This window comes from Carettochelys insculpta, chromosome 6 (genome assembly GCF_033958435.1).
Source record: "Carettochelys insculpta isolate YL-2023 chromosome 6, ASM3395843v1, whole genome shotgun sequence".
NCBI lineage: Eukaryota > Metazoa > Chordata > Testudines > Carettochelyidae > Carettochelys > Carettochelys insculpta.
This window is the reverse complement of record NC_134142.1, coordinates 123448801-123474933: the sequence shown is the minus strand read 5'-3', so window position 1 is coordinate 123474933 and position 26133 is coordinate 123448801. Positions and strand designations below refer to the sequence as shown.

The 26133-nt window shown below is 50.7% G+C and overlaps 1 protein-coding gene across 1 annotated transcript; it reads right to left on the bottom strand.

Annotated features, from left to right (window-relative positions):
- Positions 1 to 2110: 2110 nt before the first annotated feature.
- On the bottom strand, positions 2111 to 21411 carry LOC142014925 (caspase recruitment domain-containing protein 8-like). The gene is made up of 12 exons (XM_074998211.1): positions 21298 to 21411; positions 19464 to 19691; positions 18723 to 18962; positions 17211 to 17327; positions 15527 to 15606; positions 13149 to 13213; positions 11646 to 11869; positions 10180 to 10436; positions 5799 to 5927; positions 4781 to 4922; positions 3435 to 3476; positions 2111 to 3124 (listed from the first exon to the last, which is right to left on the bottom strand). The coding sequence occupies exons 1-12, from the start codon at positions 21401 to 21403 to the stop codon at positions 2868 to 2870; spliced, it is 1887 nt and encodes a 628-aa protein (XP_074854312.1). The 5' UTR covers positions 21404 to 21411; the 3' UTR covers positions 2111 to 2867.
- Positions 21412 to 26133: the final 4722 nt, after the last annotated feature.

Below are 26133 nucleotides of genomic sequence, written 5' to 3'. Positions count from 1 at the left end.
CTGCCGTGGCTCTGTCCTGGCTGAAGAAGGGGCAGGAGTCCTGTTAGACCAGAGGGTGAGTATAGCTGGACACTAGCTAAAAGACATTTCAATTATCTTAGCAGTTACAAGGGTAATTTCCCCACCTTTGATATGACCCGTCCCACTTAAATACTTAATATACAGGTGGTCCCCAACTTACAAACACATCGACTTTTGATCATGGGTACTTGCAACCAACCTCCCATTCACCCCATATTACTGTACTGTATAATATTTTCAAGTTGAGAACCATGTATGTTTAGTTTTTCGAACAGCGCAGGCAGCGTGGTATGAGAACTACAGCTCAGTCATGGTGGCAGCTGACAGGTCTCCCACCCCCAACTTTGTTTTGTTTTGCAGGATAGGTCCATCAATGGCTATTAGTCAGGATGGGCAGGGATGGGGTCTCCTGCCCCTGCCCCCAACTTGCTCTCATCTGCCTGAGGCAGGGCTTCTCCCTGCCTCTAGCCCATCCCCACATCCATGTGCTCCACTCTACCAGTCATAGCTGGATGCTAACTGAGGGCTCTCCCTACAGCTCTCTGCTCTGGCCCAAGAGAAGCCCTCCCTCACCCCGCTGAGCACTGGTAGAAGCTGTATGGGAGGAGCCCTGGAGGGAAGCTGTTGTGGGGGACCCCATGCCTCAAGCTCCCAGTGGAAGCTATGCGGGAGAGAAGACCTTGATGCTGGACAGAAGCCACTCAGTCCAGTCCCCAGCATAAGCTATGCAAGGAGAGAACCCTGAGCCCCTATCCCAGACAGAAGCGTGTGGGGTGGAGGGAGAGAAGAACTAGCACAAGCCCCCTGCAGAAGCCATGTGGCAGGGAGAGGGAAGCCCCAGGTCCCCAATAAAAGCCACACTGGGGGAGAGGCACAGGGAAACCCCAGGCCTCCAGCAGAAGCTGTGTGGTGGGGGGCAGCCTCCATTCAATAGGGTCCCATGATTTTTAAGGATGGTCCTGACAATGAGCCTTGATAAAGTTGAGGAATTGGGTTGAGACCTTATCTTTTTATTCCCTTTGTAATAATTTCTGATCTTTATGCCGTATCACCTAAACTCTCTCTTTCTCTTCTTCGTGCATTTATTTTATAGTTCTGTCTAAATCAGTGAATTTTGCTTGAAAAGTTCATAATTTTCTATTTAGGTTACCAGAGGCTGGTGCACAATTGTTCCCATTGTTGGAATCACAAACTTGTACTCTTCAGGGGAATACTGAGCAGTACAAGATGCATATTTCTGGGGAACAAAGCTGGAATTAGGGTGGTTGTAGAATCCCTGTCATTGGAGATATTTAAGAACAGGTTAGATAATATCTAACAGGGATGATCTAGACCAGGGTTTTCCAAACTTTATATAGTTGGGACCCGTTTTTTTTTCCAGTACCTTTTTTGAGGCCCAAAAATATAAACACATATAAAAAAAGAATGAAAAATGAATAACAGCAGAAGAGGCATCCCATGCTGGAGACTTTAGGGGACACAGCAATTCAACTGTTCAGCTTGTGCTCTGGGGAATATCCCACATTGGCAATCTGTGTGAATGGGAACTTCATAGAGTTTCTTTGCTAAACTGTAGATTTTTTTTCCTCCAACCACTCTTCCAAAAAAAGACTGGCCCATTGACCATGTCGACATCTGTCTAAGACACCAGCTTGTCCTTTGTCTTTGAGAAACAGGCTTGGCCACTCTCCAGATTTGGAACATTTCTGAGTAATGCCCTACAACAGACTTTTGTAACTTTACCTACCATGCTGCCACACGTACCATACCAAGACGATAATAACTAGCAAATTATGAGTTTTCAAATGATAGCTCACAAAGCATACTTTGCACAAAGATTCTTACAATAGTGTGCAGGGGATACAGACCATCACAGTCTCCCACTCCCTCTGTCTATGATTAGGATGGGCTTTGTAGACCACGTTACAGCATTCCTGAAAATGTTGCCTTTGGTGCTTCCATTTCCGGGGAGATTCTTTGCTGGCTGTTCAGACCTCTGCACCTCAGCCTCCCACCCATAACTACAGCCTTCCCCCTTCTACCCTCACACAGACTGTGTAAAATGCAACATGCTGCTATAATCATTAGAATGCTTTTTTTCTACTGCTGCCAGATTATTCTACAGACAGCGCCTCCTCCCTGTCAAACAATCAAATGCACTCCACTACCACTCTGCAACTACTGAGGGAACTGCTTGCTTTGCTCCAAGTGACCTGTGCATGGCTTCACTAACCAGGCAGTAGAGAATACATTGGTTTTCTCTGAATAAATGGAGCTTTTCTTGCATGCTCCACTGCTGAATTCCCTCCCGCTGCTGAAGGAGCTGATGTCATCACACCATCTGCTTGGTAGTGCAGGGGGCAACATATAAAGCCAAATTTATTCATCTGAAATGCAGCCGAAGCAGCACCTGTGAATGTGAGGTTGCTAACATATCAGCACAGAGTTTTGTTGGATCCACCATGGCTGACAGCAATTCGAATATGGTACTAGCTTGCCCACAAAGGAAGCCTGGGGCACAGACATGGAAATATTTTTTAAAAAAATGGAACCCTGGTGGCTTGCACTGCGAATCCCACAATGCGCAGGGAGAACAATCACGGCATGCACAGTGCTCAGCTCAAAGGCAGAGGCACGTAGGGTGCCCTCTGAGCATGCTGCGCACCTAGCATACAGCAGGCCTGTGCCATGTGCACAGGATGTGAACTGAAAGACAGAACCGGTGTCTTATGTGCACCCTGTTGGTGCAACTTGCATACTGTGAGTTATGTGATTCACATAAAAAAGCTGTGAATTAACACCTCCCAATGCAGACAGTCTCTGAGAGGAGCAAGCACTGCCTCCATCTATCTCCCCTCGAGTTCTTCAACCAGGTGTCTGTGTTTCTCCTTCAGTGCTTGGTAGAACTGGTCTTTGCAGCCTGTGTTCCAGCTCGGGACCAGCTCATACAGCTTCCGCATCTTGCTTGGGTTGGTTTTTTCAGCTCTGACGCTCTGGTATTGTTCAGTGTCCAGAACACGGCCACACAATAAATCCAGGACTCCATCCACTGCTGTTACCCGCTGGATCAGCTGTTCTCGGTGCTGGTTGACAAAATGGGTCTCTGAGTGGAAGAGACAGAATGAATTGCGGTTTGTTAACATGTGTGCTAATATAGATACTGACATTTCCCTGGCGAGTTTCATCCCACCACTTTGCAGTTTGGCTGAAGAGGGGTGGCTCACCAGTGCCAGAATGCAGCCACCTCTGGGATGAAGTGTGGCCGCAATGCTGAACAACAGTTGGACAAGACAAGAACTTGACAAGGATTTCACCACCTGATTTCTTTGCTTTAGAAATAAGAAACCAGCCTGTCTGAGAGAAGAGGTTGGATTTAGAAACTGGCATTTGTGGCTCTGTGAATCCCCACTCACCTGTTTGCATCTCAGTGGATGAAACCGAAGGCATCAGGTCCTCTGGAAGAAAATGGGGAAAGGGGAGTCAACAAATATTTACTTTCATATGTCACATGGGGCCTTTTCACAGTTGATTGGCTTGAGAGGTGCCAAGAGCCCAGATTTACACCAGAATTACTGATATCAGAATCTGGCCCTGATTCCATTGATGTCAGTGGAGCCGCTGTGTGCTCTCTCCGAGGATCGCTGTCATACACCGTCCCCTGGTTAGGAGAGAAACTTAAGTGTGGCAGCTGCTGAGTCTGAATTTGAAAGATTCGCCCCACACTGAAGTGGCCTAAAGAGATTAATGTTGTCTGTCCCCATGCTGAGAGCTACCCGCAGAGAAAATCCATGATCAAGGCTATGTCTACACAGCAGCGTTATTTTGCAGTGAGCTATTCCAGAAGAGATTTTCCAGAACAGCTTATTTTGGAATAAGGTTGCTACACACAAAATGCATACTGAAATAGCACTCAGCTATTTTGAAATAGAGCCTCCACACTGACTGGCCTGCAGGGCACCCTGGGTAGGGCTGGAGGCCCCCTATTTTGAAATAGCCCCTATTCTTGTCTGTACAGAGGGAGCAGTGTGGAAAGCCTCCAGGTAGCAAGTCTGGGTGCTGCTGTTCTCTCAGCCAGGGAAGGCGTAATGGCAGCACATGGAGCCACTTGCTCCGCCCACAATCTGGATCTGGTGGTGAGGCTTGAGGTTTTTTAATTTCCCTTTCCCCTCTCCCCCCAGCAGGTAGCTGGCATTGATGCTTCTGGTAGCAGAATGGACTGAGCTTGAAGCATGGCCCACTTTCAAGGTGGCTGCAGAGCACCAGTGGTACATGGACCTCAGTTTGAGAACCACTGGTGTAAGGTGAATACAGCGAGGTACCTTCCCAAAAGGCTGTGCATGACTTCTTTTTGTGCGCTGAATTGTCTTCAGACAATAAAGATTTGGCAAAGCGACCTGATTCGGTCCCTTCACTATTTTTCATAACAAACCGCATGTGTAATCCACTAATGCACCATTTGGCAATAATTTTTTACACTTTACAGGGGATTCAGCTTCATTTCTGTGGGTTGCCACCACAGAAAGTGAGTGTTATTCTTGTGGTCACTGAGTGTTTGTGGTTTGCAGCAGCTGGACAGCGGGGAAGCTGTTGCCAGATACAGATTTAGGGAAGTAATCTTGAGTTCTGTACCCTATGACCTCTGCCACCTCACTGCCAGTCCCCCGATACACTTCCTGCTTGGCTGTGTGTGCCAGCATCATGAGATGTGCTTGCTTGGGGCTGCATACACAAACATCTTTGCCTGCCAGGCTGGGCTTACCTGGTCTGATAACAGCCTGCCAGATCGGCTTCTCATCACTTTTCTCCACCAGGCTGAGCTCCAGCTCCTTTTTACCATCCTTAGTGTGGATCTCTATGAATGGCTGAGGCACTTCTGCACATGCATTTAAATAGGGCAGTTCCTATTGGAAAACCAAGGGTGATATTAGGGGGTGACCTCCCCACTCCACCCCAGAGAAGCAGGACTGGGAAAGGGGATGAGGCCTGTGAGTTAGAGCTTGGCAGAGAGGACTTTTTCATCAGTGAACATTCACCTGATGGCCTCCATCTGTGTGAAATGGTCAGCAGCTGTAACATGGGGCCAATTGGCAGCCTGTATATAGTTCATTGTCTGATGTCTCAGTTCAGCACTTGGGGTTCATGATTGGTTTTAATACTATATTAGGGTCAGCAACCTTTCGGAGGCAGAGGGCTGAAATTTGACCTTTTGACCTTCATGTACGGTCTGAGTGCCAGTGATACTTTTTAAAGTCACTAATGTCCTACTTACAACAGCTTCATTAATAAATAAATGAAGCTGCGGAGCTTTACCGTGTAGGTGGTGGTTGGTAGCATTAGCTGGGCTTTTGTTAATCCACAGGTGGCCTGGCTTTGAGCCAGCTCTCAGCTGCATGGGAGAGGAGGGGCAGGGCTGAGCTCCCACTTTGCGTGATGATGAAAATTGGCTGGTGTGCCACTTTTGGCACCCACACCAGGGGTTACTGACCCCTGTACTATACATTTGACAATTGCTTTTCCTTCCAAGGATCCCAAAGTTCTTTACTAAGCAGGGTCAATGTCGCTATCCCCAATTTACACATGGAGAAACTGAAGCCCACAGCCCACAGGAGGGAACAAACCCCTGAATCCCCACTCTCAGGACTCTGTTCTAGCCACTGAACCACCCCCTCCACTCTCTGCAGCCCAGGCACTGATGATTCAGGCAGGAGAGTGCTCTGCCCACATCCCTACAGCTCAGTACTCCAGAGCTCCATATACACTTGCATCATTTTGCTTACCTTGGGTGTTACTGTTATCTTGGATGGACTGGATACAATGTAGCAAGAGCCAAAGCACAGGGGTTTAGTGGTGAAATGAGACTTGGACACAAAGCACGACTTGCACTTGTGCTCATAGACCTCAACTGCCTGTGAAACATAAGCAGAGTTGTGTCAGGGAGACACAAAGAGAAAACCTTGCAGAGACACCTCAGTCAGAGCTGTCAGAGTCCTTGTGTCTATTCTCCTCCTCCACAGCAGCCTCAGAGGAAAATACCAAAAAAAAAAATAGATTGTCTGGTTTTGAGGCCTGGACTGTGACCTGGGGAGAACATTCATTAGTGTCACATTGACAATAATGCAATATGTCACAATCCATGTGTAACATGACAGATTGTGTGCCTTCTTTTTTACATTACCACAGACTGATGGTCTCTGCTTTGTGATTTGAAATTATTCCCTTACTCACCTAAATTGCTCATTCTGTTTAGTCCTAGTTTGTCTTGATGTCTGAGGCCATGTCTACACTAGGCAAAGTAAGTCAACTGCAGAAACACAATTCTACCTACAGCAATTGTGTAGCTAGAGTCAACATACCTCATGCACTCAGCTTTCTTGACCATCCTTATAGAGACACACACATCATAGAGCTGGAAGGGACCTCAGGAGGTCATTGAGTCCACTCCCTTGCCCTCTCAGTAGGACCAAGCACCATCTTCCCCCCAGTTTTTTCCTTCCCTATTTGCCCTGAATGGCCTCCTCAAGGACTGAGCTCAGAACCCTAGACTTAGTAGGCTAATGCGCAAACCACCTCACCAAAGAAGAACAGGAGAATTTCTCCTCTTGATCTCCCTTACCCCTCACATCTTGCAAGGCGTACAGAGGTCAACTGTGACCCCTGAAAGGTTGATTTCACATATCCCTACCAGCTGGGTTGATCTTCCAGGCTAGTATAAACATAGCCTAAGTCTGGTGATGGCCCAGGAAACAAGCCGAAGAAGTTAAAGTTTTTTATTTCAATTATTCAAGAATTATCAGAGCACAGAACACGTGATCAGACCAGAGAGGGACAGAGCATAAGTCACTCATGCACTGAAAGTAGGAGACCATTTCCCAGGCAGACTATCACCTTCCTGAGTGTAAAATTGTTTGACTGAGAATCATGGAGACAACCAGTCTCCTGTAACATGCTTCTCTGAGCTCTGTTCAACCATTTATCTTTCAGCGACTGCACATCCGGTTGTGAGGTGTTCCTTATTGTGTAACAGCAAGTGAAAATGGGTCTGTAGTGGGGCAGTTGACCCATGCTGGTGTAACCCACACACCTATGTGTGGTTAACTGTCCCATGTGGTACCTAGACCACTTCACAGAGAAAAAATGTGTCCTCTACAGCCTGAGCTGAGAGCCAGCTGGTCTTTAGCTCAACCTGTACAGGTGCCTGAACTAAGCACCACGGATCCCAGGGTTGAGTTTGCCTGTGGGCAGTTACACTGGTAGAAAAGGGGTTAAAGCAGGCTGGAGGGAGTTTGTGCAGACCCCAGCAAATTAGGAAAGGGCTTCTAGGGGGGCCAATCAGATGGCAACTTGCTGGGGCAGCCCTGAGTATAAGGACCTTGGTCAGCTGGGCAGAGGGAATTGGGGGGCTGGATCAGGGAGGGTGTAGGGCTGATTCCCCGGGAAAGCACTTGCAGAGAGCAGCACTGGGCAGGCTCAGGAGAGCTAGAGAGACAGAGAGGCACCCACCTGATACCTGCCAGGCTGCAGGCCTTGATACGGGGCCAGAAGGTGCAGAGGTCACAGGGAAGTGGCCGAGGGAGTTAAGGAAGAGTGAAGAGCATAGGGCAAGGCTGCCACCAGAAGTTCCCTGGACCGGGACCCAGAATTGTGGGTGGGCCTGGGTTCCCCCTTCACCACACCTTGCCGCTAAGGATGGTGGCCAAAACAGACTGCAACTTGCCGCTGAGGCAGATGGGCTAGACTTTGGCTGCAGTTGGCCACAGTGACCAGTGGGACTGAAGACTGAAAAATACCCCCAGAAGTGGATGTGAGAGACGGGGATGGGCACTGCTGGAGGGCAGTGGCCGGGAGAGGACACTATGATCTTGGGAGTGATGCAGGTCAAGAGCTAGTGTGTGGAGAGAGCATGGAGCGACAATGGGAGAGAGACTGGCCAGACGGAGGCCCCCTGCTGAGGAGTGAGCTAATTCCCAGTGCGACCAACAGGAGGCGCTGTGGCTCTGAGTCAGACCCTGTCACAGGGTCACACCACTAGTTCACTGTTCGGTTGCCAGTTACTGCAGAAAGTTTCTCCAAACCCAGCCTTGAATCCTTTTCCTGCCTCAGTTTCCCCAACTGTGCCTTCAGTCTCCCTCTCTCTGGGAGTCAATGAAAGTCCGACACTTTATATTACTGGGGTAATTTAGTCCCTCAGACAGTCTAAGGGTATATATAAATCAACATTGTAAAACCACTGAAAATTTTCCATCCCAATCTCACTCAAGGCACAGCCCTTCCTCTGAGGATCTGTCTTCTCCCAACAGTCATCCAGCTCATCTGGGGTCAGCTTCTAGCATTCCGGGGTGCTCCTCGCTCCCTCATCCTCCTCTTGTTCATACAGAGAGTTAGTCCCCTGCAAAAGGTGACTGCAAAGAGGGAATCCACACCCTCCCTCTCCAGTGGATTTCTAGCCCTGGGTACCCTCAACAGCCCCAAGATCTGGAACACCCCTGGCCTCTTCCTACACTGCCAGACTTCCAGCTCTGATGGAGCAACCTCCCTCTGAAGTCTCCATCATTTGCTTCCCCTTTGCCCCAAGACTGCTTTTCTCCCCTCCTCCAACCCCCTTCCAAGCCTGGTTTAGTCCCATGACTCTGTCCCGTTCCCTGCAGCTGGGGAAACGAGCTCCCAGCCCTCGTTCATGGCCTGCTTGCCTCATGAGAGTTGTGACAACCTGGGTGATCTGTCTGTACAACCTAGGAATTCCGGGTGATATTGGGGCACTGCTGTGTAATGTGCCTATGGAAAACAGTGATGTCATGAATGTCAGCTCGTACATGGACCACCCTGGGCTAGCAAGGTTGGGTCAGAACCTCCTAGAACAGACACAATCAGAAGGTACAGGTTGCACTTCCCTTATCCAGCATGCTCAGGACCTAACAGGTCCTGAACAAGAGAATTTACTGAACAAGAGGAGGTCCAGATCTTCTTCCCCCCTGAGAGCCCTGCACTCCAAGGCTGCTGCAGCACCAGCCTCCAGCCTCCCTCCCGCACAAGATTCCAGCCCCAGCCCAGGCTCCCAGGGACTTCTAGGGGGCTCAGCTCTTGGCTCCCATGCTACCATGGGGCAAGCAGAGGCTTCACTCCCAGGCACCGGCCTGGTACTCTCTAAACCGGGAACATCCGTGATCCAGCAGGACCACGGGAATAGCCAGAGGAGAGCGTACCAGATTAGAGAGGTGCATCCTGTACTTAAGAATAATGGTGGTACAATGACTGCACAAAAGTAATGTGGACGAGCAGCTACAGCCCAGGAGAAGAGAGACTTCCTCCTCTGAGGAAGCAGTTTCTGGAGCAGTGGAAAGTTCTGAAGAGACAGACCAAAGAGAAGCAGGTGCTGCACTGGGGCATATGAGCTAGAGAGACCCATGGGAAACTTTGGGAAGGAGTGAGGACAGTCACAGTAGCTGAGGAAGAAGCCACCCAGCCCAGAGCAGCTGCAAGACCTACCTGCTTTCCTGAGCCCAGACCTTCTCACCAGGGAAGCGTGAGCTAGTGCGGGGTGTTACAGCTAAGACATTTACTGTTTTCTATGGCTGTGTCTACACGTGCCCCAAACTTCGAAATGGCCATGCAAATGGCCATTTCGAAGTTTACTAATGAAGCGCTGAAATGCATATTCAGCGCTTCATTAGCATGCGGGCGGCAGCCGCGCTTCGAAATTGACGCTCCTTGCCGCCGCGCGGCGCGTCCAGACGGGGCTCCTTTTCGAAAGGACCCCGCCTACTTCGAAGTCCCCTTATTCCCATGAGCTCATGGGAATAAGGGGACTTCAAAGTAGGCAGCATCCTTTCGAAAAGGAGTCCCGTCTGGATGCGCCGCGCGGCGGCAAGGAGCGTCAATTTCGAAGCGCGGCTGCCGCCCGCATGCTAATGAAGCGCTGAATATGCATTTCAGCGCTTCATTAGTAAACTTCGAAATGGCCATTTGCATGGCCATTTCGAAGTTTGGGGCACGTGTAGACACAGCCTATATGGCCCATGCTCTCTTGTGCTTTATAGGATTAATCAAAAAAGCAATAAAGGGTTAGTCTGTGGGCACATGGTCTTGTGTGTGTTCTGTGCTTCACAACTACCACATTGTCCATAAGAAAGAAACATCAAACCACAAGCCTCGTGCTGTTACCTTGATGCGTGAGCTGTCGTCAGGTATCAGGTAGAGGTGGAGGGTTAGATTTACTCTCTTTTGTGACTGGTAGAGCAGTACGATGGAATGGACTGGAGACTTCTTCTTCTTCTTCTTCATCATCTGCCAAAGCACCCCGATCAGAGAGAACCCAGGGTTCTGCAGCACGGCATGGAACGGCCTCACCCACGTGGGACTCTCCAGGGTCATCCCCTCATCAACGAAACGGGCAATTTTCATCCGGGAGTTGTCAGCCTCTGTCAGTGGATCACAAAGCAAATGAGGCTCTGTTAGCCTCTCCTCTTTCACTTGCTGTCAGAGAGGCAGTGGGTCCACCTGAGTTCTGGCAACACCAGTCCCTCCAGCTCTGTGGGCTGTTTGGATTCTGCACCGACCTTCATGAGGTTCCTCTGGTGCCTTTCCTCTACCGCTTCCCCTAACCCCTGCTCCCACAGGCATCTCGGTCCACTGCTCGCCTGACTGCATATTAACCTCTGGCTGTCCAGGCACTCTGTCCTGATTTGTACATGGCAGCAAGGTCCAGTAAGACCTATACTCCCAGGGGATAACCAAAGCTCCCAGCCCAGTCATTCTGTAAATTAAAGTGAAAGGCAATAGGGCTGGTGTTAGCAGCATAAAATAGAATATGTGGTGCTCCGTTACAGCTGCCTTACATTTCCCAGGACAAGGACCCCTTTTCAATTGCTTCTCACTTTGCCAGATTTTAACCATCTGGGCTGGATTTTCCCAGGCCAAGGGTCTGTCACAGACAGATTCCTTCAAAAGGGGTTTGGCCATTTCCAAGCATGAGAAGAAAGAAAAAATGACATTGGTTGGTTGGTATTATGGTATGCACATGTGTCCCCATCCTCCTCCAGTGCTGATCCACATGGAAAATGACAACTTACAATTGCTCACAGATACTGACAGAGGGAGCTAAATTACAATAGCACAGGCAGCCTTAAATCTGGCATTTCCTGACTTTTGAGTGTTCGACTTCGCAGCCTTCACATTCTTTTAACATAGAAAAGGCTGTGACATTAAATAAATACATGTCACTCTTAGGATCTTTAAAGGTGTGATTATGAGTCTTGGACATACAGGAGATCCTGAGATACATGATTTCGACCTATGCGTTCCTCATATTAATGTGAGTCAAAATCATGAGTCAAAATCCCACCACCCGCTGGAGCCAGGAAACTAACCAGCACAGTTCTGCTCAGTTTCCCATCTCTGCAAGCAGAGGGGAGCAGGGAAACAGTCTGACACCTGGCTCCTGGCTCCTCCCAACCTGCACAAAATTTGAGTTACGCCCAGGAACGCAACCTATGCATAACTGGGGGATCTACTGTAGTTCAACAGGCCACTCTGTTTTAAGGTTATGCTCCACACTACCATTATTGCTAATACCATTACCATGTCACAACACCAGCAAGTTGTACTGTTGAGTCAGATTCCAACACTACCTCTGAGACACAGGAAGTGCGGGAGATGAACAGCTGCCACAGCCCCAGCTGGTTCCACCCTGATGTCAAACAAAGGACTGGCCACCATCCATTGCTCCTGCTGCAATTCAGTCATGTGCTTCCTCCAGGAGCTGTATTCAAACTGGATGGTCACGGCTGCTCTCACCTCGAACTGCAGGTCAGTTTCAGAGCAACGGAACCACCCTGGCTTAGAGAAACGAAGCCTGTGTATCAGGTGGTGACAGAAGGAAGAAAGAGCTGGGTTAGACAGTGGTACATAGGACTAGTCCAGCTTTTGGTCTAACTTGCAAGGGTGGTGTCACTTCATTGTTTGTATATTATAACAATCAGAACAAAGGAAGTTACTGAACAAATAAAACAGAACACACCAGTTAAGCTTAAGACACTAAAAAAACCTGTTACCAAAAATAATTTCTCACCCTAGAGATTATTTCAGGTAAATTCTCCCAGGCCAGAGACGTGCTTTCTGACCTGGGTCCAGCCAGTCTCCTCCACTCCTGCGATTGCATTTCTTTTGTTTACTGAGGTCCCTTTGGGGGCTGGAGGACATCTGTAAAGTCATCTGCAGAGCCCTTCATAAAGGAATTCCTTAAGGGGGGAAACTTTCGTTTGATTTCCCACATCTCCTCACGAAAAAGTACAACATTCAAAATGGCTTGTAGTGTCAGGTGATATGGTCACATGTCCCTGCAAATCCCCTGTCTCCTGTCCCTTAAGGGCTGATCCACAGGTCCACAGAGAGGTTAAGCTTTATTGTCTGCTAAAGGGCAATTAAGCCCCATCTGGCTTCCCCACTGGAGACTCTCTAGTGTGAGTAGTGGGAGTGACTAAAATAGTGAATATAAAATACAGATACACAAGACAATTTTCCTACCTTCCTGTACAAAAAAAATGACACATGCATGCAGAGAGGGCCATCACATCCAGCAAATAACATCCTGGTGAAGGACACAGTTGCATAGGTGGAGCCGTTTTATTCTGTAGCTTCACCAGAAACAAGCAGTCCTGGATCACCTTAAAGACTAACCAATTATTTGATAAGTTATGTGAGCTATTTTGCCTCAAGCACATTCCAGCTATGTCACATTTCATAGGCAAATTTCCATAAAAATACAGAGTACCACATCACTGTCCTCACCAGTGAAGGCACAGCCCGATCTACACCACACTTCATAGTGTTTTACATTCTCTGTTGCACTGATTGTATTGACTGTATCCAGTGCTTTTTTGTGCCGGTACTTGCTGGTGCTAACTACCGGCACCTCAGCAGCTCCAGCCGTGGGATTGTCTGGGGCGGGAGGGCAGGGAGCCACCTGAATTCTGGCTCCTCTTTTTTTACATGAAAAAGCTACAGAGTGTATCTATCCATATTTAGACTGTCTCCATGGGACCTTGTGCACTGTGTGTTAAGATGTGACCTGCACTCCTAAACACAGACAGCTGCAGAGAGGATGACACCATAGTCCCAGCCCTAGCTCTCACCTGTATGTCTCATGGTTCCCATCTGGATCCTGAATAATCTCTGGTTTTACTTCTTCTGAAAGGCCCTAAAATGCAGGAATGGGTGTTAATTCACTGCCAGAGGGGACTTCCCACTGGAGCATAATGGACTGTCAGAACTGTTCTAGTTAAAATTTACACCAGCTTTCTGTTAAGCTCAACTCTTCTAGATGCACTAAAATCTGCACAGCAATTCACATGGCCTTGAAATTTGGTCAGCCTTGTGAGAGTGATGGTTAAGACTGGTGATACAAAGTTTGGGACCAATTGATCATCACGTTCCAGAGATACAGCCTCCTAAAATACTTTTTCCTGAAGCTCAAGAATTGTATCCATATGCTTTGGCTCCTCAGATGGGGCTCAAACCAGGGCTTGGACCCTTGCACAAGGGTCTCTGTCACTTGAGAGTTACCCCCAGAGTGTATGTCACCCTTGGGGGAGTGAGATACAATGCTGGGAGTGAACAGGTGAGCCTGCTCACTGACCAGGGAAAACACCAGGTTTCCCCACCCTTTTAACAAGAGGGGAGTAGCACATCAAGGACTATGCTTCACCGTGCAGCATCTGATAAGGTGATCAGATCTCCCCACACAAAGAATAGCCCTGACAGTGGCACCAGCTTCTTCCTGGGGTTGGGGTGGGGAAATGAGGTAGATCCTAGCCCCTTGCCATGGGCCGCATCCCATGCTCATCCTCTTCCCCACAAGGTCCTTCCACCTGGCCAGGCCAGACGCTAGAACCATGCAGAAGTCAGAGCTGGCTACGGAGCCCAGTCCATTGAAGAGAACCCCAGCCCTGGCTGGCATACCCTGGGAAGAGCGATCACAGACCAGGGGCTGTTCTGGGGTGTGGGGAGGGCCTGGGACTCAAGGGTCATCAACTGAAGACTGATGAGAAGGAAGTGAACGGAGGGGAGAGGAGTAAGGCTGGTTCCTTAGAGAAAAGAGACCTCAGCCCCTAAACCTCACGGGACACTACAAACCACCTCGCTGCATGGGACCGTGAAGGTGTGGGTGGGCAGACCTCTGGGTCACGAAACAAGCTCACCAAAAACAAATTCAACCGTGACAGAGGGAGGGTGTTTGCCTCGTGCTACACAGATGATGAGCACTGTCAGTAACAGCAGAATGGAAGTATGGACATAATGGGATGGTTCCCCCAAAGGCTGGAGTTAAGGTTGTGGGGTGTGACGGAGTCAGACCAGAGGGCTACAGAAGAGCAAAAGAGGGGAGGTATGTTAGCCCTAGATTGAATAAGTCCCGGTTCTCAGGATAAACTAGTGAGAGCTGATCCAGAACCAGCAGGAACCTGCTGGAAGCAATCAGGGCAATTAGGTTAATTAAAACACCTGGGACCAATTAAGAGGCTTGTAGACTCAAGGGAGCCAGTTAAGCAGGACAGCTGGAGCCAGTGAAGAACCAGCTGAAACTGGTTATAAAAGGACTTCTTTCTGCTGGCTCAGGGCTAGGTCAGAAGTGGAGTAGATAAGGAGCTCTGGGGAGTTCTGAGTAGTGAGGGCAAACAGGTACTAGAGGGAAGAGCCTGCAGTGGAGGAGGATGCTGGGGCCACCGTGGGGAAGAGGCCCAGGGAATCATCACTGTTGAGCAGCTGAAACGTGGTACATTATTAGCAGCTGCTATCACATGGTCCCTGGGCTGGAGTCCAGAGTAGACAGCAGCCTGGGCTCCCCCTTCCCCCAGGCCCATCCTTTATTCCACACAGGAGAAGGACTGACTTGGCGGAGGGTTTTGTCTCGTCTGAATCACTTGGCGAGGCAGCAGAGATTGGTCTTCTCTCTTTTTCCAGTGCTGGCCAATGCCAATGATGAGAGTAGCTCACTGGACAACCAGCTGGTGTCTTAACTGAGGACTGCTGTGCGCCTCTGAGGCGAATAATCTACCAGCAAGTACGGGTCCCACCAAGCCAGAGCAGTAGCTTTGTCACAGGGGGTATGTGCCGTAAAGCAGCATTTGTCCGGGTTAGAGGTGTGAGCTTTGCTGAATTTGACGTGCTGGAGGGGCACACCGTATCTCTGGGCAGCCTTAGTTCTCGGATCATGACGTTTCCTGTCAGCGAATAGCTCTGGTGAGGAGAAAACCTGGACAGAGCAACTGTTCAGCGGCGGTCTGTTTCCTTGGCCTGGGGCTGCGGCCTCAAAGTGGACCCAAAGATCCACCACATTGCAGCCCCGCAATTGTCATTCCACTGAGGCATTGACCAAGATGCCCCAGGTCTGAGGAGGCTGCGAGAAGATTCTCAGTGGTTTAGTTGAGCGGGAGAAACCAGTTTCAGGGGAGGTCATTAGAACAACACACAGACAAAGGAAGCGGGGAGGAGGGAGAGATCATAAGCCCTGTACCTCATTCTCCGCAACACACCGGTCACACTTGTCCCATCCCCTGAGGTAGGCGATGAGATTCTGACACTGTCTGGGCTTCCCTGTGGCAAAGAGAGGGGGAAATGAGCTTTGTCGCAGGGATTGCTCAGTAGTCTGTGCAGTGGTCTGCTAAACCCTGGGCCGTGAGCTCCGTCCTTGAAGAGGCCATTTAGGGGTCTGAGGCAAAAAAATTAAAAAAAAAAATTCTTGGGGCCAGTGCTTGGTCCTGCCAAGAGCACAGGGGACTGGACTCAGTTACTTCACAAGGTCCCTTCCAGCTCTATGAGAGGTGTATCTCCATATACATATATATATATATATGGAATATATATATTCCAGGCCCATGAATTGGAATCTCTAGTAAACTGGGGTGCTTTTTCTGTAAATGTGGAGCACCGTTTTTTAAAATACAACGGAGTTCAAAATAGTTGTGCAATAAGTGTGAATAAAGAGATTAATGACAAAGGGGAGGGGGACAGTGATTGGTAGAATGATTTTGTTATGACAGACTAAAAAACATCTAAAAAACAACCAGTCCCATAGCACCCCAGAGACGAACAATATTATTTATAAGGTAATGAACTTTCATAGGTAAGACCCACTTCCTCATCATATTACCATAGAATCGCAGGGCTGGAAGGGACCTTAGAAGGTCATCTAGTCTATCCCCCTGCTTCAAGCAGGATCAATCCCCACTAAGTCATCCCAGCCAGGACCTTGTCAAGCCAGGACTTAAAAAACTCTAGGGACGGAGATTCTACCACCTCTTTAGGCAACGCATTCCAGTGCTTCACCACCCACCTGGGGAAGTAGTTTTTCCTAATATCCAACCTACACCTCTCCCTCTCAACTTCATACCATTACTCCTTGTTCTGCCATCTGACACCACTGAGAACAGTTTCTCAGCCTCCTCTTTAGCGCACTCCTTCAGTTACCAACAAAAACTTGTTACCTAATAAATAATTCGGTCACCGGCTGATTAGGTCACTAATTAGGTCAGCTAATTAGGTCAACAGCTGGTCCAGGTGAACCTTAGGGAATCAGGAGTGGGGGCCAGAGCTCCCTGTAAGCTGAGCACTTGGGTGGCCTCCCAGGAGAGATTTAGGTGCTGCTCAGCTGATTAGCACAGCACCTACACCCGGCTGTGTGTGTTTCTATTGGTGGCGCACATCCTTCCATGCCTCGGTGCAAAGAACAAAATATATTCCATCCACGGATGGAAAAAAATTATAGGGAACCCTGGAGGGGGCCCAACTGGGACTGCCACTGAACATAAGAGCTGCCATAATGGGCCCGCCCCATGTCCTGTCTCTGATGGTAACCTGTGCCAGAGCTTCTGGGAGAGTGCAGAACCTCCCGTTGTCCTGTAGTGAGTGGCATGGTCCCCTCTGTCCCATTGTCATGTACTGAGTGGCGTGGTCTCCTCTGTCTCATTGTCCTGTAGTGAGTGGTGTGGTCCTCCCCCTCCCCATTCCATTGTCCTGCAGTGAGGGGCGTGGTCCCCCATGTCCCATTGTTCTGCAGTGAGGGGCGTGGTCCCCCCATCCCATTGTCCTGCAGTGAGGGGCGTGGTCCCCCCATCCCATTGTCCTGCAGTGAGGGGTGTGGTCCCCTCTGCCCTAGCAGCACAGTCAGTCTCTCTGCCCCAGGAGTTCTGCAAACAAACCTGCTTTGTCCCTGTGCGTGGTTAGAAAAGGGGGAACGGAGCTGTGCAATGATTCGCCCACAACTCTGACCCCAGTGGTAGCAGATGGCCTCAGCTTCTGGTTCCAGGAGTACCGAGCTGTCGGAAGAGAGGGAAAGAGGTGAGCGGCAGAGACAGAGCGACAGTGGATAGCATCAGCCTCATGGAGCAGAAGAGTTCTTGGAGCAGGGGTATTAGAAGGGGACATGACACCCCCAGTGACCAGGGACCCTGCCACCTTCACTCACCCCAAGAGCTTCTTCTCCCACCACACCGTGGGAGAACCTCAATCCTGGGACCCCAAGTCCCTTCAGTCCTCTCCAGGGCCATCCATAGGGTGAGCGCAGGGCTCAGGGCAACCTCACCCAGCATCCCAAGGGTAAGGCCCAGGACACACTCTGCCTCTGCTCCACCCTCCACCCTGCCCTCATTGCACCCCTTGCCCAAAGCCCCCTCCCCTGAGTGATATGAGCCTGGGGACTGCCAGGGGGTCAAGCCCCTGCTGCTCTGCCTCACCCTGGCGCCCATCCCCGAGCCCATGGCTCTGCCCCACTGCAGTGACGGGAAGCAGGGTGCTCTGGGGCCAGGGCGCACCTCTTGCTGTCGTCATGGTGGCTTGGCACACAGCAGGCTGGGAGAGGGGCGGCTGGGCAGAGCAGAACAGCATAGGCAGTTGGGTCACTCCAGCGCCCATCACCACAATGCTGCCAACCCGCGCCAGCCTCTCACATCATCCCCCAGGCCAGCCTGGGTCCCACCCACAGGACAATTAAGGTGGCCACCGTGGGGTGAAACTCTCCTGTAGATGGGACAGTTCTGGTCCCCTCACCAGCCGGGGGAGCGGTGGGAGTCCCTGTGAGTTCTGCGCACCCCCTCTGGGGCACCTCGGCAGACAGGAGACATAGCTCACCCGCAGCACAGGCCAGACGGGGAAGGAGAGGGAGGTACCTGCAGTCCCATCACTTACTGTGCTCAGCATTCACTGCTGCTCCCCTGTGTAGCTTCCTACCCGCCCACCATCCCCTTTAGAATGAGCGCTGGGCCCAGAGCAAAGCCTGGAGGTGAGCACCTCGCCCCACACACACATCAGACCTGAAAGGGGTTTGAGAGCTGATGCGATGAGCCCAAAGGCCTCCTCTGTTAGACAGGGAAAATCCAAGCCCCAGAAGTCCCATTGCTCGTGTCTGCATCACTCCCCAGGCCATGATGGGGAGGGGCCTGCAGCTGATGGGATTAAAGACCCCAGCCGGGTGGGTCTGTGCCACTCAGCTCTGCATTGTGCAGCTGGAGCTGGTTTTGCCTGGAACAGACCCAACAGTACCAACTATCTTCCCATGCTTCACAGTCCTGCGCAATCAGGGAGCTGCTTGGACACCCACAGCCCTGCCCCGATGCCAGAGTGATGGGTGAGGAGTGAACTACTGGCCTCTCTGGGATGAAAGCTGGGTGTAGCCCCTCCCAGCGCAGAGGGAGCAGAAGGTCTCATTTGTTTACCTGGTCCCCCTTGTAAGACAGGTGTGCTTTCCAGGTCAGTGAAGCCCTGTGCCTCTATGTACAAGGGTGGCATTGGCCCCTGCGTCGTCATCATCGTCATCTGTGGGTTCACTCTTTTAGTTCTGATGTCCCAGCATTGCTTCTTACTCAGCACCTTCCCCTGGAGGTAATTCAGGACTCTATCGACTTGAGAGACACATTGGATCAGCTGTTCTCGGTGCCGGTCAATGAAATGTTTCCCTGGGCAGAAGAGGAGCACAGAAAAAAAGAGTCGGCTGCTGATTTTATCGTCTATTTAATTTGATTTAAACATGCTGCAATGAAAGGTCCCTGGCCTGTGCTGTGGGAGCCTGAACGTCCATACCTCACCATTGCACTGGAGCTGCTCCAGATCTCTGCAAGGAGCCCCCCAAGGAGATGGAGCCTTGTCATTCCCCCCCCCTCACCCCCCCATCTCTGGTAGCAAAGTACTTCAGCTGTGGCACCTTTACTGACTGTAACACAGCATGACACAGGGCGAGAGGCAGACGGAGGTGGTCCAGGAGCGCCGAGAGCTTTACAGGTTGTGACAGATCTCCCTCATGCTTTATGGGAAATGGGTTACGGCTATAAACACGCATAACTCGGAGATGCTTTGGATAAGACACGGCTTGGAGCCTCTCACCTTTAATTCACTATGTGTTGGGTGAAGAAGAAACTCAAATGGGTTTAGGGAACGTCAGTTTCAGGCCAGTGACTCACCTTCCAACTCTTCCACAAGGGCTCGGTTTGTCTCCCTCAGTGCCTGGTGGAGCCGGTCCTTGCGCCACAGCTCCCAGTGCGGCACCAGCTCGTACAACTTCCACATCTTCAGCGGGTCCGTTACAACGCTCCGGCACTGCTCATTGCTCAGCACTTTCCGGCACAGAGCGTCCACATTGGAGACACGCCGGATCAGCGGCTCTCGGTGCCAGTCGACGAAGTGTCCCTCTGAATGCAGCACCGCAGCAAAACAAAACACAGGACCGTGCTGGGAACGACTGATCGCACCGCAGGCTCACCCCTGGGGCTGTGTGCTCAGAGCCCTGGCAGGGGCTGTGGCTACTCCCAGGAGGAGCTCCAGGATGGATCGAGTCTCCAGCGTCACAGCCCCTCCTCCTGCTCCCCAGCATACAGGGGAACATGCCAGCTGAGCAATCCCTTTTGGCCACATCACTGTTCCCTCTATTTTTTCCAGCCATAGGTGGAATAATTTTTTATGTGCACCAAGGCATATGCAGATGTGCACCACCCAGGGGTACACACACCGCCAGCTGTGGGCACTCAGCGAAACATCTGGGAACAATTTGAATCTCTTCTGCTAAGCTTACAAAGAATGCTGGGTCCCAGCTCCTCCCTTGCTACAACCAGCCCATGCGCCAGGCAGCAGAGCCACAGCCCCACCTCCACCCTGCCCCTTGCCAGTGCTATGGGGTGGACTGTGCCCCAGAGTCACATGGAGCGAGGAGCCCTCATTGCTCCCCTCAGTGCAGTGCTTGGTACCTGCCCAAAGAGAGACGGTGCCTTGAGGATCCCCATGGACAGGGCAACACGCAGGCCCTGGTAACAAAGCTCCTTTAGTTCTCTCATCCTTATCCAGAGCTACATAGGTGGTAGAGGGTCACTCTACCGCTACAGGCATGCAGCCATCTCTGAGCTGCGCACAGAACTCCTCAACATTCACCTGACAACACAGCACAAAAACTTCAGACAGGAATTGCCGAGAGCAGGTTCTGGCTGTTGAGGAGAGGGGTTGGGCCCTTCACTGGCCTCCTGGCTGCACCAGCAGGATAGGGGAGATGCTAGTAAGTCCCCTGCAGCGATACTGATCATAGATACGTTTCTGGGCTCAACAGGGGAGATGGTCAGAGTTAAGGCTGTCTGGGGTAATTGCATGTCTAGGTGCAGCACTAACTTCTGCTTTTGCTCAGCAGCTTCCAGTACCAGTGTTTTGGGATGATCCAGAAGGGCTATTGGAAGGGGAAGGCACGTTGGGGTGATTTCAGACGGGGACACAGAAGAAGGACAGGCACCTGGGAGGCGGCTGGCCCCAGAAACAGATGGGATCTGCAAAAGCACCACTGTTCTGTGAGAGTTAACACCCTACTGCAATTTATACATCAGTCACAGCTCCCGTCCTAACAGGGCTGCTATAAAATCCTTGGGTAACCCAAATACCAGGGAGATGTTGGCGGTGGAAAGACTGGGGCCTGGTCTACACTAGGGTTCAAAGTTGATCCCAGATAGATAATTCTAGCCATGCTATTTGTACAGCTAGAATCGACATAACAGGTTCAGCTTTCTTCCCTGGTGTAGACTGGGCCTCTTCGGGCTTGCGCTGATGTTCCTTTCTCCATGTGGCAGTGTGGAGTACCAGGCTCGATGGCCGAGCCCAGAAAGGTTGATTTTGACATGTCTTCACACATCATGATGCACTGACCCCCTCGTAAGTATAGACATACCACCAGAGAACTGAGCTAATGACCCCACTGGGATGCATTCAGGTGCAGGTCCCAGGTGTGCAAAGGAGAGAATTTTCTTGATTCTATTCACTTACCCTCCAGCTCTTTGATGAGGGCTGTGTTTGTTTTCTTCAGTAATTCATAGAGTCGGTCCTTGAATTCTCTGTCCCAGCTCGGCATCAGCTCATACAGCTTCCGCATCTTCTCTGAGTCAGAATCCTCCTTTCTGATGCTCCCACATTGCCCAGGGTCCAGTGTGACCTGCAACAACACTTGGTCCATATTGGAGGCTCGCTGGATCAGCTGCTCTCGGTGCCGGTCAATAAAATGTTCCCCTGGGATAGAAAGAGTTCAAAATGTAAAGTCCCTGAGATAAAGTTCCTCCCTGACCTTTAAAGTTAGAAGGCCTAAAGAAATGAGAAGACACTCTGCTCCCCCTACAGGAGAGCCTGGGAAAACCCAGCTCAGGTCAGCTTAATTTATATAAATTATAAGCAAGTTCACGCGTAGTTCCACACCATGGATTGTGCTGCATTCTTTGGAATTTATCTGTGTTTTGGTTTTACACATGGTGACACTTTGTCAATGGAAACAATGGTTACTATCTGTTCTGTACCTGGTGGCCTTTGGGGACTCCTTATCGGAGTCTGCTGCTTGTGCAAAGCCAGCACAACACCCAGGCAGAGTACACACACAGACACAGCCAAATGTTTATCATCCTTGTGTAGTACCCAGCAGCACTGAGACCTCATCTGAGGTGAGTGAAGTCTCTGCTCTGCAACCTTGGTTGAGAGCCACCTGGCCTTTAGCTCCTGTGGTAGAGTGCAGGGCTTTAGACCCTATCACAGGTTCTATCCCTGGGGCTGGTTAAATCATGATGGAAACTTTCTGAGTCACTATAAGGGCTCATCTGCATACTTGGCTCAATCTAATTCTTGACCTTCCCCACCGCCCCTCCACTCTCTGATTTGCTCACCTTGATTATCTTTTGCTGATTTGTCCTCCTTGCTTACTGTTTTTGGTTTTCTGTGCCTTAAATATTGAGTCTGTTCTGGTCTGGCTATGGTCTGAAGAAGTGGGTCTGTCCCACGAAAGCTCACCTAATAAACTATTTTGCTAGTCTTTAAAGTGCTATTTGACTGCTTTTTGTTTTCATAGTGTATAGACTAGCACGGCTTCCTCTCTGTTACTAGGTCTGCCAGTGTTACACTTGGGTAGAGCAGGAACCCTAGCAGGACAGCATTTGGGGGCTGGATAGCTTGGTGGGTAGAACAGTAACAGAGAGGAAGCCGTGCTAGTCTATATGCTATCAAAACAAAAAGCGGTCAAGTAGCACTTTAAAGACTAGCAAAATAGTTTGTTGAGTCTGTTCTGGTGTGGCTATGGTCTGAAGAAGTGGGTCTGTCCCATGAAAGCTCACCTAATAAATTATTTTGCTAGTCTTTAAAGTGCTACTTGACTGCTTTTGTTTTGATGGTGGGTAGAAAGTTAGTCTAATAAACCTCCAGTTGTGAGCTGGGGCAGGTTAAGTTTAAAAAAATTTGTCAGGGAGGTTGACAGCTCCTACTGTGAGGGCAGGGGACAGGACTCAATGACCTCTTGAGGTCCCTTCCAGTTCTATGAGGATATGACTTCTGACAATGATACTGTGTTACTTGAGGTGGGTTTCTTTAGTAATATTATTCTGTACATGCATCCAGGGAATTTATATGTTATGACATTAGAAGCCTAATTTCTTTATTCAATCCATTTACCCTCTAGCTCTTCAACAAGGGCTTGGTTTCTTTTCTTCAGTGTCTGGTACAGCCTGTCCTTGAACTTCCGGTCCCTCAGCTGCACCAGTTCATACAGCCGCTGCATGGTCTCTGGGTTGGTTCTGATGCGCCGGTACATCTCAGGGTCCAGGACATCCTTGCGGAGCAGATCGAGGACTTTGTCCACAGAGGAGATTCGTTCAATCAGCTGCTTTTGGTGCCGTTCCACAAAGTGTTCCCCTAGGAAACGGGGCATAAAAAAAGCCTATGACTTACTCAGCTAAGGGCCAAGCTATTCGGCGGCTGTGCCCTGCCCATGGAGCAGATCCAGGACAGATCGTGTCACAGAACTCGGTTCTTTCCCAGCACACAGGAGACATGTCACCTGCACAGTCCCTTTGATTCCCTGCTGCACCCAGCCACCTCCAGAGACCAGCAGCGACAGAGACAGAGCCTCACCTTCCCCTCCCCTCCCTTCCCCTCCCCTCCCCTTTAGCATCCATATGAGTGTATCTTGCACCTCAGCATCACATGGAGGAAAACAGCTACTCTGTGGCTCCGAAATTTCCCCCCACTGTGTTCCCTGCGCTCCCCTCAAGGCTGCCGAGACAAATGCTGGGCATGTCGGGCGGGGGCCCAGTTCCATACCCCAGGAAGCGGTGTGGCCTGAGGCAGAAGAGGCAGGGCCTCTGGTGGAAAGGGCAGAGATAGGGGCTAGCCTCCCCCAGCCAGCCCTTCAGCGATGCCCATTCTGCACCACCCAGGGCTCGGGTGGCCATTTAAAGGGCCCAGAGCTGCTCCCATGGCAGTGGCGGTGGCATCCAGGAGCGCTGGCACAGCTGCCCCTTTTTCTCCCCCCCCCCCACCACCACCAGGGGCCTTGTTTCCAATGGGAGATCTCTGCACACGCTCGGGCCCAGTCAGCTGGTTGGGTGTGCCATGCCTGTGCACGGGTGGATTCCATGGAGGTGTGTGACAGGGCCGTGATCATTGCATGAGGAGATCTGTGTTCTTCCCTTTCCGAGGCGGAGGAGCACACCGCTACCTCCAGGATCCAGTAGGCCTCACGCCAGGGCAGCACTGAGCGTGCTGTCTCATTAGCAGGGCATGCGGGGGGGCTCTTACACAGAAGAGGACACGCCTGAGAGAGGCTGTATCTGGACCCACTCCCCGTGCATGAATGTACTATTGCATAGTATATATAGCACATTCATGCAAGGGGAGTGGGTAGGTACAGACACAGCTACACTCCCTCTCTGGGGTGCCCCTTTTTTTTTTAAAAAAAGTTGAAATATGGGAACCCTACGGAAGGGAAGAGAGTAACAGAGCGGGAGCCGTGCTAGTCTATATAGTGGGAGGTGGAAGATAAGAGGTTGCTGATGCATTAACAAAGGTCTAGTGAAAGCGCAGGGTGACATGGTGTCCCAGGAGTGCTGGTATGGTTACAATGGAGCATTAGAGAGTTAAAGACTGCTCTGTAACTAGAGCAGCCCATCCCCATTCATATAGTTAATTTAACTGCCTAAAGGCAGGCTCACCACCTGGGACCTTTGAAGCATTGCATAAGAGCCTCTGGGATGTGAGCCAAAAGGCAGCTGCCACCCAGCTAAGGCAGTAGAGGAAACTCATTCTTTCTCTGTGTGATTGGTCTAGGTGCCACCACATGGGACAGTGACCCATACCCCTAGGTGTGTGGGTTACATAAGCATGCTGGTTCAAAACAGAGTCAGAGGGACCATATTTACATGAGCTGGGAACTGCCCCTTCTGTCTCAAACCTAGGTGTCCCTCCCGGGCAGGGCTCCCTAGAAGCTAAGTGCTTGGGTGGCTGCCCAGGAGAGGTTGAAATGCTGCCCAGCTGATTAACAGAGCACCTGCAGCACCTACAACTGGCAGAGTGTATTTCTATGGGTGGTGCACTTCCAGACATGCCTCAGTGCACATAACAATATTTATTCCACTCAGGGATGGAAAAAATTAGAAGGAATATTGCTTCTGGGTAAGGGAGTTCAAGGATGATTCTTAAGCTGCATGTGGTGGGGTTTTCTTCCTGGGAAGCTGGCTGGGGGGCGGGGGGGTGTGGAGGTGTGCCAGGACCTACAGGCACCTGAATCGTATCCTGCCAAGAGGCAGCATGAGACCTGCTAGGGGCCTGTTGAGACATTGCTTGGAGAGGGCAGAGGGAGGATGGCTTGGAGAGGGCAGAGGGAGAATGGCCTGGAGAAGCCTTTTACTTTTCCATCTGTCTTTAACAGCATTTGATGAACTCCTGTGGGTGCAAGTGGATGGGCTGGAAAAAGAGAGGATGGGCCTGAACCTTTCTGCAACTGTGGGGCAGGCAAATTAAAGGTATGTGTGTTAATGGGGCCCACTGGGGAATTGCCGAAAGAGGGCAGAGTTAAGGTTGCCAGGGCCTGGCCCTTCACTGGGCATTTCCAGATCAGTGCCCTGATGTTAACCTTAACTCTGCCCTGAAGTAAATTTTCGCCCTTGACTAGACAGCCTTTGACTGCATTACCTGGATGGCAGTGAGGCCTGGGGAGAGGGCAGCTACTGATGGCCTGTTTTGTCCCCCTCCTCCCTGCACACACAGCAACTTCCCTGCAGCCTTACTCCTCCTCCCCTCTCTCTTTTCCTGCCCCCCTCCCATTGTCCTCCCAGGTATCTAGTCCCCTTCCTGACAAAACCCTGTGCCAAAATCAGACAGAAACAGCAGACTGGCATACTCACCAGCTGCTTACCTACAAACACCCTGATGGGTCTGAGTGTGGAGGCCCCTCTGCCTTCACCTCCCACCCGTCTAGTTAAACTGTGAGCTTCTTCTGGCATTGTGACATGTCCAGCGCCCGGCGCATTGGGAACCCACCAAGAAGGGGTGGGTGCAGCGGGGAGGGTTTTAGGGAGGCAGAGTGCCAAGGAGAAGGCCCAGTCTCTTGTTGGGAGGTTGCAGAAGCTGTGTTGCTCTGCGGGCGAATATACTCCGCCTCTCAGTGTGGTTAACTAAGGGTTAATCTGGCTGCGTGATTTGACTCACCTGTAGCTCCCACACTGGGTTTTAGTGCAGGTGACTCCTGGTCGCCGCCACCAGCACCTGCAGGAGAGAAAGCAAGTGGGAGACCATGAAGAACAAAGGAGCTCTCTGGACCACTGGGCATGATGCTCCCTCCCCTCAGCTGTG